Source organism: Melospiza georgiana, chromosome 11 (genome assembly GCF_028018845.1).
Source record: "Melospiza georgiana isolate bMelGeo1 chromosome 11, bMelGeo1.pri, whole genome shotgun sequence".
NCBI lineage: Eukaryota > Metazoa > Chordata > Aves > Passeriformes > Passerellidae > Melospiza > Melospiza georgiana.
In genome coordinates this window covers 11,882,480-11,895,168 of record NC_080440.1, presented here as the reverse complement: position 1 = coordinate 11,895,168, position 12,689 = coordinate 11,882,480, and the positions used below count along the sequence as shown (strand labels likewise).

Sequence of the window (12,689 nt, the reverse complement as noted above, 5' to 3'; positions counted from 1 at the left end):
CCTTGAACAAGCCCAAAGGCAGCACCTTTTCAGCCCAAAGACAAATTTAGTCTATGTGGTAGGGCTGAAGTCTTGAAACAGATGATGCAAAGGCTCAGCATGACTCAATTATCACAATTAGAAATGGAATCAAACACGGGGTTAGTGTGCAACACTCTGGTTCAGAGCTCACCAGGGTCTGGGATGGGTCACATACTGAAACTGGCATTCACCAGCCAGGTCAAACCCAGCCTCTGAGATGAACCCATTGGAGAGAAATTTTTGGCCTGGAACAACTTGAAGCCCAATTATTTCCAGACATAAGGGACATATGCATTTATTTCTTTCCCTCCCTTTACCAGGAGAAATTGCCCTAAGGGAGAGAGGGAAATAAGAGCTGCATGTGTTATTAAGGAGGCCGACTGGAGTTCATTTATTCTGTGTGACACTTGGAAGGACAGTGACAGCCATTCCCAGCAGAGGAACCAGGGAGTCCCCAGATGCAGCACTGCTGGCCAGCCTTTAATTAGAGGTGGCTGTTCTGCTCAGCCTCTCATGTTTCACAGTTGCTTCCCCCTGAACATGCCTACCCAGCTGCAGGCCCCAAAGCCCAGCTCTGTGGATAAGGCCAAGATAAACAGGCTTTTCCTGGAGAGCAGAGGGACTTGGAATGTTTCCCTGGCTGGAAACATGAGGCTGAGGAGGTGGAACCCACCCCTGCAGGCATCTCCTGCTGTGCTGCTGGAAGAGAACACCACTGTCACCGAAACACCGTGACAAAACTACCTGCTTGTGCTAGGATATGCTTACAGAGCGAGTTGCCAAATTCACAGGCATTTATGTATTTACCTACATAAATCAAAGGGAAATGGAAGTCATTTGCCAAGAAAATTTCCATGACAGGAATTTGGGGGTGGGGGCATGGTAACGGAAGAAAAGGAAGGCTAGCTGAGAAATTATGCTGTTTTGAACATAGCACACCAGGAGACATCCCATTCTATTTAGCCTTTGCCAAGGGGCTGTTTGACTCCATATCCAAACACGTAATTTAGGAAATCCTCTTCCGATACTTGGCAATCTCAGGCCAAATCAAAGAATTATCTCTGTGACTCTATTAGGATCTCAAAGAAAGATTGAGTCCTGGATCACATTATGCAAACATGAAAGGTCTGCTGTTCCACAGGGCTCACAGGCAAAAGCCCTGGTCTGGCAATCACAGCAGAAACATCCGTTCCTTGCTTTTATCTGCCTTAGATATTTGAGAATAAAGTGTCAATCACCTCTTCCCCAGTCATGTGTTAAACCACTAACATTTTCCTTTCCCCAGCTGCCTTAAGTCAGTGCAGGGCTGCTTACCATGCCTTGGCTACCTGCAGCACTTCTACTCTGGCATCATCTAGCTGTTAATTATCTGTATTTTTTAGCAGAAAATTTGGGTTCGTCTTAACTCTATTTGCGTTAAACCTCACCTTCCAGAGCAACAATGTGTGCCAGACCAGTGAGATGAACTGTGCCAATGTGAGGCTCATTAATTCAACAGCATAAAAAGCACCAAAGTCCATCCCTTTGCAGTGCCTGGTGCTACATCCCAGTGCCATCCACACCGACAGCTCCTCTGAGCCATCTCTGTGCCCAACACTTCACAATGCCTTCCCATGCTGTGCCCAGCACTTCCCAATGCAATCCCACTCCTGTGCCCAGCACTACCCAAAGCCTTCCCATGCTGTGCCCAGCACTTCCCAATGCCTTCCCATGCTGTGCCCAACACTTCCCAATGCCTTCCCATGCTGTGCCCAACACTTCCCAATGCCTTCCCATCCCTCCAGCAGGACTGACATCTCTAGCCCCTGGAAGCCCTGGCAGGAACCAGCCACTGCTAAAAACATGGAGAAACAGAGCTGCTCTGTGCGGTGGCAGGAGACCAGGCTGAGGAGCACCTGAATACCCTGAGCAACCCATAATATTTGTTATAGTTGTTTTTCCGCTCTTTTTCGGGCAGAAAAAGAAATGGGAAATCTTAGCATGGCCAAGCAAGCACCGCTTGAGCGGTCCCGCAGCCTGCCCAGGCCCGGGAGCTCAGCACGGGCAGGGACCCAGCGCCCAGCGGGAACAGCCGAGCTCGCCGATAGGGCCAGGCCGCCGGGAAGCGCCGGAACTGCGCGAAGCCGAACCCACCCCCAGGAGTCCAGCAGAGCCCGCCCAGCTTTTCACCTCAGCACCGCGGAAGGCGGGGAGGAGAGGGCCGGGCCTCCAGCGCCGGTGGGCGCCGCCATCGCGCGCCTCCTCCCCCACCGGGCGCCGCCATCTTGTGCCGTGCCCGTACAGCGCGGGCGTCGCCATCTTGTGCCCTCCCCGCGCGGTGTGCCGGCCATGGCGGGGCTGCCGTGCCGCCTGCTGCTCCTCTGCCTGGCGGCCGCCGCCACCAGCGCCGATCTGGTGCTGGAGGAGGTGCGGCGCTCGCTGGACCTCAGCACGCACCTGGCCAAGATCTCGGCCGAGCTCAGCCTCGCCAATGCGCCGGGCGGCGCGGCCGCCTCCACCTTCTTGCTGGCGCTGGAACCCGGGCTGGAGCCCCGGCTAGCCCACCTGGGCGTGCAGGTGAGCGAGGGCAGCGGGCACCGAGCGCCGCGCCCGGGGGCCCGCGGGCGCTGCCCGGCCCCGCGCCCGGAGGGACACGTCGGCACTGCCGGGTCCTCAGCGCCGCTCCCGGATCCCGCCGCCGGCCGGGAATGGGGGTGTGTGCCGCGGGGTGAGGGCGGGGGTGGCCGGCCTGGAGGCCATGAGGGGGCGATTCACACCGACAGGCTGGGCTGGGGTCGCCGCCAGCACCGACGGAGCAGGGCTGGCAGCCCCAGGGGACGGGGGCACGGCCCTTACCCACAGGAGGGTCGGAGCAGCAGTAGGACAATATTTCTGTCCTATCCCCAGAGATACTGTCACTTTAGATAAACTCTACATACAGCAGAGAGGTACATGCAGTGCTCTATAGCATGTCTGTATGCAGAGTTCTGTAGTGTACCTTGATGGGTGAAGCCATGTTCCACCTGGCCTGCTCCCTCCCCAGTCACAAGGGAAATCGCAAAAGCATTTGATCGATATTCTCATCTGTGCAAGTTATGGTGACTGTGCCGGCTTGGGAATCAGGCTGAGGTAACATGGGAACACACAGCACACTGATCCCATATGTTGTTCGGAAACAGGTAAAAGGTGAGGAAGAGGAGGAGAACGCCTTGGAAGTGAAAGAGACCAAAGTTAAGGGCAAAAGGTGAGTATCACCCTCTGAATACCTAGAGGTGTGCATGGGGGGTTCATAACTCCTCACAGTGAAGCAGAGATACTCCCCCAGTATCCATGCACCCAGAGATCAGGAGTGTTTTCTTCCTCAGCTGTGCTCAGTCTCTTGTACTCAGTGCCTTGAGTAGTGCCCTGGCCCCCTGGTACACCAGATGAGAGAAGTATTTGGTCATGCTCTTACCCATTCCTCCATTCTGAGCTCTCAGTTGGCAGTGCTGACTACAGAGAGTTTAGTGCCCTGAGGCAGTGTGTAGAGCACCACAGAGTGCTGGGTATCATGGCCCAGTGCAGGCTCTTCTGCTGCCAGGAGAGAGGATGCTGCTGTTTGCGTCAGGCTCTGTACAGCCAAGCTCAGAACGTTATGTAGACGCTGCAGGCAGGTGTCTTCTGAGCCATGGGAGCTGAGAGGTGCCTGTAAAGTGACTCAAAAGCACAGTGCAGCTGGGTTTGAAGAATACAGTGCCTGTGGAGTTAAGATGCCAGGGTAGACCTTGGCTTCTGACATGGCTGGATGTCTCATGTGATCCTGCCCTGGGCCACCAGGCATGATATGAAGCATGTTTTCTTCTGCCATCACCTTGGTCTGTCCAGTCCAAATCCTTACATTGGATTTGGTGGAGTCTCAATCCATTCTGTAGAACCCTAGTCCAAAACCTTGCTCCCATTCTGGCCATTCCTTAATTTCAGATCCTGTGGGCAAAAATCTGAGAATGAACAGACTTTGTGGGAGCAGGTGCTTAAGATATTTGTGATTTGTCTTCTGTACTTGTGCCCATGCTTCCTTTGATGCAGATCATTCCTGTCATCTGGAGAAGAATAGAAAAAAACTCATACTGAAGCTTTATAAATTCAGGATTAGGGAGGGGTATGCCACCATTCCTCTTCCCAAAAGGGATCTACGTGGTTTTTTGTGAATCAAAGACTGTAGCTGTGCCTGAACACAGTTCAGCCTGTGCTGCTTCCCCAGCACAGTAATCACACCTGCTGGGACAAGACATCTCTATGTCTTGGAGGAGCAAGTGAAATACCTGCCCAAACCACACATTACACACGTGATACGTGGTCACCTGTCCCCAGGGGATGTTGCAGTGGGTGGAGCTGATGCTCTCTCCAGGGAGATCCCACATGGCTTAGCTGTTCTTCTCCCTTGCAGTGGCAAGTTCTTCTCGGTGAAGCTGCCCTCTCCTTTGGCCCCAGGAGCCAAGGTCCGTGTCTCTGTTGAAATGGTTTTCACACACGTCTTGCAGCCCTATCCCACCCACATCACCCAAAGTGAGAAGCAGTTTGTGGTCTTTGAAGGAAATCACTATTTTTACTCACCGTACGTCACCAAATCTCAAACAACCCGCGTCAAGCTGGCCTCCAGGAACGTGGAGAGTTACACCAAGCTGGGCAACCCTTCCCGCACTGAGGACACGATTGAATATGGCCCCTTCAAGGACATCCCTCCATACAGCCAGGTAAATTCCTGTGCAAAGGGGTTGTGGCTCTGCAGAGAGCACTTTATAGATGTGGAAGATGTGTCTCAGAGGCTGGAGAGTGGGAAGCAGAGGCTTTGGTGTAGAAATCACAGGTCAGCTGTGGGTTAAACTGTGTGCATCTGCCAAGGAGGGTTCTCTGTGGCACATGGAATGGAACATTGTGAGGGAAGCTTGCTACTTCCTTTAGATCTGACAGTTTATCTTTTTTCCCTCGTTAGGACACTCTGAAGGTGCACTATGAAAATAACAGTCCCTTCCTGACCATCACCAGCATGACACGAGTGATTGAGGTGTCTCACTGGGGTAACATTGCTGTTGAAGAGACAGTTGATTTGAAGCACACAGGAGCAGTGCTGAAAGGGCCTTTCTCCAGATACGACTACCAGAGACAGCCAGACAGTGGGATCTCTTCTGTCAAGTCTTTTAAGGTTGACATTTTGCACATGTGTTTTTTTAACTGTGACTTCCCCTTTTCTTAGATCCCCAGAGGGACAAAAAAAAAATTGCAGTTGTCCTTTGCCTTTTGTTTGGTAACTATATCTGAGTACTAAGGGAATATTAAAACTCTGGACTATTTTCAGAGAAAGCTTGTGCTGGATAGGAATAGCTTTTGGAAGCAGCATTAGGAGGTCATACACTATTGCATTTGCTGGTCCAATAGCCTGCACATACAGGAGCATGTGGTGTTTTTTCCACACTCCCACCCCTCCAATCTCAGGGACCCTCTAAATCCCTTACTCCTAATATTGAGATCTCTGTTTTGGGTTTTCCACCGTGCAAGGACCATTCATTCTGTCCCCACCCCCTTACTTTCAGAGTTGCCTCTCTTCATATCCTCCTCATGTTGAGCAGTATTAATTGGAAACTCACCCATTCATTCCTTGCTCACAAAGCACACAACAAGAATTAAAGCTGTGGCTCTGCTAGCCAGGTGTAAAAAGTGTTATGTGTTCTCATCTGAACCAAAACCTTTCTCACTGCTTGTAGCCTTCAGGATTGATTGTTGTAATTCTCTAGGGTGGTGCAGCCAAACAGAAATCTCATTTTGTTGAGTGTAAAGCTAGCAAGCCCAGTCAGCTAGGGCAGCAAGTTGGAGTGAAAAGGGAATTGCTGTCCTGGTGGGCATGATGATCCCTTGCTGCCTGGGGAGTTTGAAACCCAGCTGGAGAAAGCACATTCATTTGGACGCCAAGTGATTTTAGTGCTGGCAGCCACCTGTGGGATTGCTTATAATGGCACAATTTTCCCACTCAGCTGAATGGCCATTTTGTCATGTCTCATGTGGGAGCACAGTTTCTCAATGCTTACCAGCCTTTATTGGTTTTGCCAGTTTCACTGGAAGTCACTCCCCTCTGATGCACTCACTGCTGCTTCTCTCCCTACAGACCATTCTCCCAGCTGCTGCTCAGGATGTCTATTACAGAGATGAGATTGGGAACATCTCCACCAGCCACCTTCTTGTCCTGGATGACTCTGTGGAGATGGAGATCCGTCCCCGATTCCCGCTCTTTGGGGGCTGGAAAACCCATTACATCATTGGCTACAACCTGCCAAGCTACGAATACCTCTACAATCTTGGTGGGTGGCTCAGAAGGGAATAAAAATCATCCTCCTGTGTGTTTGAAGGTAGTTGCTGTACAGAAAAGAATTGAAAGCTGTGGTACACAGGACCTTAGCAACAGCAGTTGCCAGCTATTTTTTCTAGAATATGCAAATTCCTTCAGGTTTTTGTAGACATCTGGTTAAAATATATCTTAGTGAGCTAGTGCCCCCTGCTGCACAATTACCCGTGCAAATTCTGCTTCTGTTCTGGGTGGGAGCTGAGTTTCAAGGCTGTCCCTTGTTCTCTGAAGAACTGTAACCACTCTCTGCTCTGCACTTTTAGGTGATCAGTATGCCCTGAAGATGAGGTTTGTTGACCATGTGTTTGATGAGCAAGTTACAGACTCTCTGACTGTCAAGATTGTCCTGCCAGAAGGAGCCAAGTAAGTGTGATTCCTCCTGGCTTGTTACTGCAGACAGTGCTGTGTTGGTGGCACTTCTCCAGTCTGCTCTAATGGCCTGGGGACAGTGAATCAAAACCATGACTGTGCATATGGAGGAGATCTTGGAACACAGCTTTGGTTCATCGTAGAACATTGTTTAAACTGAATAATTTACCTTGTGCTAGAGGCTACAACTGCCCAGATGAGTCTTGGATTACATACTGTCAAACACCATAGAGTCATATGGGACTGTCTGCTTTTACCCACAGGAATATCCATGTGGATAGCCCCTATGAAATCAATCGTGCCTCAGATGAACTTCACTACACATATCTGGACACTTTTGGACGTCCTGTTATTGTGGCACACAAGAGCAACCTGGTGGAGCAGCACATCCAGGACATCGTGGTGAGTGTGGCCCTGAGCAGTTGTGCCTCCTCTGAATCCAGCAGCTCGGTCAAAACACCTAAGAAATAAACACTGACTGGGCTGCTTGGGTGGTTCTGCTGCTGCCTGAGGAGAGGAGTAAACCCTGCAGTAACATGGGGCACTGCTCAGTGTTTGGAACTTCTCTTGTAGGTTCATTACACCTTCAACAAAATCCTGATGCTGCAAGAGCCTCTCTTGGTAGTTGGAGCCTTTTACATCTTGTTCTTCACTGTGATTGTGTATGTCAGGCTGGATTTCTCCATCACCAAGGTTTGTATGTTGAAGAGCCCTTTGGGAATATAAGCAGATTTCTCAGCTGTTGAATGGTGATTTTTCATGCCAGTAATTCTCACTGAATATTCCTGCCACTCCAATGTTTTACTGGTTGTTTGAAGTCCTGTTTTTGTTCAACCTGAGCATCCTGTAGGGCTGATTTGGTGTCATAAAGCTAATTAGAGTTTTGCTTGCTGTGTAAAAAGGAATCTCCCTGAGAGGAAGGGATGTCTGCAGTTCTCAGCAGACATCCCAATTTGTTGGGCTGGACTGAGTGCTGAAAGGTGCTTCCCCTAATCAGCACCATTCACTTAATTATGGTCAATTGACTTAATTGTAGAGCGAACAGTTTTTATAACAGTCCTGTGGCAGATTGCAGGCATGGCTTGATGCAGGTCAGAGATATGACTGCTTTGATCTTCCCCCTGTCCTCTTGCAGGATCCAGCTGCTGAGGCCAGGATGAAGGTTGCCTGCATCACAGAGCAGGTGCTCACTCTGGTGAACAAGAGGCTGGGGCTGTACCGCCACTTCGATGAAGCAGTGAATAAATACAAGCAGTCACGGGACATCTCCACCCTCAACAGTGGCAAAAAGTCTTTGGAGATGGAGCACAAGGCCCTGACAAGTGAAATAGCCTCTCTGCAGTCTAAACTGAAGACAGAAGGCTCTGACTTATGTGATAAAGTAAGACATGAAAATTTATTTTATAAGCTCTCCTGTTCTTGGCTCTGTCAAGTATTCTGCAGGAGTTTTAATTGTGGGTTTCTGCAGCCAGTCTAGGCTGGGTTTTTCCATCTGAAAATGGCTTGATCTCTGCAAGGGTGTATGAAAACTGTTATTTTTGCAGTAATCTCAGTTATGCAGCCGTGTAAGTGTTGCTAGTAAACAGCTGCTTGTGCTGTTTCTTAAGCAGTCCTTGAACCAGCTGCATTTGTACAGGTTAATGCTTTTGTAACACAATCCTGATACTTCTCATTGAGCTCCTGGCAGTGACACATAAGCAAAAAATGGAAACTATCAACAAATTTAACGGTTCTGACTCTACTACTCACACCAGTCAACCCAAAATCTCTCTCATATCTTATTTTCTTGCACATTTACATTTGATGCTGACAGAATTTTGGTAATGTGAGGCTCCTCTGGGGGTGTTTTGCTCTACCATGTTGAAAGCCACAGCACAATGAGCACACACCCACTGTCCTTCCCTTCAATGTATTTTAACACTTACCTGAAACAGCCAGTTAACCCCAAGTCAGGGACACTTTAGTCTCTAAGATTCATTTAGCTAATAGCCACCTTGGTTAATCTGTTATTTAACTCAAAGAATAGCTCTGTCATTGCAGATTTCCCATCACACACCATGAACATTAACTGTAGGGACACAGCTTCCAGCTGTCAGAGCTGTGATTTAGCTTGAAGCCTTTAAAATCCATCATTAAATACTCTCACAGTCTCTTGCCACTATGGCTCCTGGGTCCTTGGAGGCCCTTTTATCTGCACTCCTTAGTTACCCATTCTGGGATATTCCTCTTAATGTGCTGGCTAGGGAAGCAGCATTCAGGGATTGGAGATGTTTCTACTTAGCAGAAGATGAAGTCGGTGCTATCATCTGCCATCTCCTCTATTCCAGCTTCACTGTAGGGATTGTTTTGTTCTGTTCTGTCTCCTCTGACGCTGCCTGGGTTTGTCCCCCTGGCAGGTGAGTGAGATTCAGAAGCTGGATGGGCAGGTGAAGGAGCTGGTGCTGAAGTCGTCGGTGGAGGCGGAGCGGCTGGTGGCAGGCAAGCTGAAGAAGGACACGTACATCGAGAACGAGAAGATGCACTCCAACAAGCGCCAGGACCTGGTCTCCAAAATCGACAACATCCTCGATGCACTCTAACTCTGCTTCAGCAGCTGCAGAGCTGTGAAGGGAGGTGAGGGTGATACACTTGGAGCCAAAACTCACTCCCAGCAAAATGAGGGGGAAAGTTGATGTGGAATGTCTGAAAGTGCATTTTGATTTTAGATTTTTCTATAGAGCTTGTCTGCTCGGCAGCACGTGCTGTGCAAGGAACCAAGCCAGCGTGTTTGGCTGGGTAGTGGGATTTCTTTACCAGAGGTGAGACTCAGCCAAGTTATGAAACATCTCCTGCTTTTGGTTTGCCCTGTATAGATGTGCTCTGAGTAAACGCACACAAGGAGCCAGTCTGAGCACAGACACACTTATGGCAAAGCTGAATCTCTCAGCTCTGGAAAGAATAATAAAAGATACCTTTGTTCTACTTTGAAATAAAACAGTCACTGCCTTGTGTCTGTGTTGTGTTGGGCTGGGGGGAGGTGGAGGGGCTGGGTGGCCCCATCCTGCCCATGGCCTGTTCCCTGTGGAACAGAGTTCAGCCCTGACCACTCCTGCCTCCTGTGTGCCCTGAAGTCAGAGCTCTGCCACCTCACACAGCCCTGACCCAGACAGGGGAGAAGGCCAAGCTCTTGTTCCCCAGGGATGTGCATGCACCTTCCCTGGGAGAAAACAACAGAACCTGTCCTGCCAACATCTTCCTGTGTGCTGCATGTGACACAAGTCCCTGCCTCACTTTTGCTGCCCATGTAGGTCCTTACTCACACTTTGATACCTTGGGAGGTGAATGCAATCCTCTGCTAATATCAGTCTCTTAAGATTTTTTCCTGTACACCTTTGCCCCAGTTCACTGCTGAATACTCCAGACATGGCTGCAGGGACAGCAGTGTCGTTCTCCCTACTGCCTTTTTCTGGCATAGTTGTTTACATCAAAGTGGTTAGAGATCCTCATACAGAAAAAACAGAAGGGCAGAAGGGGCTGTGTGTCCCTCTGTTTGCCCTGAACTGCAGGTGGTGGCAGCTACCCCTGGGTGGGTGTCTGCAGGGCAGGGGTGGTAAGGGGTGTGCAGCCTTCTCCACTGGGCACCTGCAGGCTCTGCACAGACTCTGGAGGCTGCCTGCAGACCAGGCAAAGCACGTGGCTGCCCCACGGAGCAGTGGCTCATGAGGAGACCGTGCCAGGGAGTGAAGGTTTGCCACAGTACTGCACTGGCACCCTGTGTGGCACACTGGCTTGAGGCAAATACAGCCCCCATGGCTCAGTGCTCCTGCAAGCCTATGCTTGGATCTGCACATGCAGCAGGACACTTTCCAGCCCTTTGCCAGGCCACCTGCTCTGCAGTCCCTCTGTCCTGGACCTACACAGCCCAGCTCTGTCACAGACAGACTTGACTCTGCTCCATACTGGCCCCTTTTATCTGAGATAAAAGTTGTCTCTATCCTCTCCTGGGACACTTTTCTGATGCAGAGGATGCAGACCTCTACCCTAGACCCCACAGCTTCCAAAGTGGTTTGTTAGTCAGGAGTGTTTTGCAGCAGGCCTGAGCCCAGGCACCCACCACATTGTCACCAGGTGCCAGCTCTGTCCCATGCCCACAAACCTCACCTGGCAGCAGAGTGAGCAAGCCTAAATCCCTGCCTATCTGTTCCCTGTGCAGGTGCTGTGGAGCACCCTGAGACAGTGAGTCCTGCCTGACCAGCTGCAAATAGCTAAAATCAAATAAATTGTCATTAATCCATTGAGACAGTGCACACACCATACTCAGGGAGTACAAAGGGCATCCAAAGCCAGACAAGGGCTGCCTGTTGCACCCAGCCAAAGCAGGCAGGTCTAGAGGATGAGAAGAGGGATCAAACTGGTGATCCCAAAGATACCCTCAACTCTCCATTCCCCCAGCAGAGGAAAAGCAGAGCCACATTTCAGAAGATACCACTTCTGCCTGGCTGGAGCCACACTCAGACCCCTCACGATACACTGGAGCTCGTGGTGCCTGTTAGAAAGCTCTGTGGGGTTAACAGTGCCTGTGCCTTTCTACCCCAAGGGGATCTGATCAATCAGCATACACCTCAGCCCACAAAGCTACTGGGCAGCTTCAGATACTGCTTGTTGATGGAAACCACATCTGCAAAGGCAGCAGCTAAAAATAGGATGGATGCAGGCAGCCCCAGCTAGAAAGGAGAGCTGGAAAGGTCCCCAAAGAGAGCTGCCCCAGTTCCTGAGGCTGAGAGTAAAGCAGCCTGTGCAGCAGTGATGCCTCAGTGCTCTCCACACAGCTCCTTTCTGCTGCCCTCCCTGGGGGGATGTGCCTCCCACACTGTGCTCCCTTGAGCCCTTTCTGCCCCAGTGCTGCTCCTGCAGCAGCACATACACCAGGGAACCTTTTAACAAACACACAGCACCAGAGTGACCTAGAAACCTGAGCCATTTCTAGATTCCTGCAAATGTACTACTGTGAATAAATGAGAAAAAAAGGAAAAAGCACAGCACCTACCAGGAACTTAGGATCTGCAGGAGCCAGGGGAGAGGCAGAGCAGCAACACCTGATGTAGCAAATGGGCCAATTAGGGCTCTGGCTGTTTGTCTCTGCCAAATTTAAAGCTTCCAGTCCATGGGGTGGGGCAAAGAATGAGGATTATTGGGTCAGGAAGGTTAGCACCTGTTTATCTGCTGTCTCCTCATCAGCTCTGAGGGATCTTGCTTCAAAATCTCCCTCCTATGGCTGGGGTTTACAAACTGTAAATACATCCAAGAAGGTTTTCAAATTATCTCCCTGCCCAGACTCTATGATGTGCCCAGGTAATGCTCCTTGCCAGATGTGTGATCCAAGGTGCACACTGAGGACAGGAAGGAGCCACTGCAGGGCAGCCCAAATGGAGCTGTCAGGGAGCCCAGTCTCTCATCCCTGTGGCTCAGGTGGGGCTTGCTGTGCTCCTCCAGCCACTGTCACCATGCTGGCTTCTGCCACCTGGGCCGCTCCAGCAGGTCCCTGGCCAGTGCTGGCCTTGTTGGCACCATTTTTGGCTGGGTTTGGGGTCTCCCTGAACTCCAGCTGCTGCTTTGCAAGGATATCCTTTATTTCTTCCAGGCTTGGCAGGTGTGAGAACTGGAGCCAGCAGGTTCCCAAAGCATCACAGCCAACACTGGGCAGGGATGCAGGCACTGCCACCAGGGAATCCAGGCACAAGGGCTCCTCTTCCTTTCAGCCACACTCGTGCCATTTAACCTGAGACCTGTGGGCAGGGGGAATCCCAGCCTGGTGGAGAGAACCATCTCCATTTTCCTGATGCCTTCAAAACCAGCCAGGCCTTCAAGAGAGAGGTGGGAGCTGCTGAAGGGCTGTCTCTGTCGCTCTTCACAGAAGCTTTTCTGAGATAGAAAGTTCACTTGTGATCTTGCTCAGAGAAAATAG

At 50.6% G+C, this 12,689-nt stretch overlaps 1 protein-coding gene across 1 annotated transcript; it reads left to right on the top strand.

Moving 5' to 3' along the window:
• Nucleotides 1-2,293: 2,293 nt before the first annotated feature.
• On the top strand, nucleotides 2,294-9,719 carry RPN1 (ribophorin I). The gene is made up of 10 exons (XM_058032197.1): nucleotides 2,294-2,577; nucleotides 3,180-3,244; nucleotides 4,427-4,733; nucleotides 4,973-5,182; nucleotides 6,140-6,332; nucleotides 6,640-6,739; nucleotides 7,009-7,147; nucleotides 7,319-7,438; nucleotides 7,881-8,126; nucleotides 9,142-9,719. Exons 1-10 carry the CDS (start codon nucleotides 2,350-2,352, stop codon nucleotides 9,322-9,324), a joined length of 1,791 nt encoding a protein of 596 aa, XP_057888180.1. The 5' UTR covers nucleotides 2,294-2,349; the 3' UTR covers nucleotides 9,325-9,719.
• The last annotated feature ends 2,970 nt before the right edge of the window (nucleotides 9,720-12,689 follow it).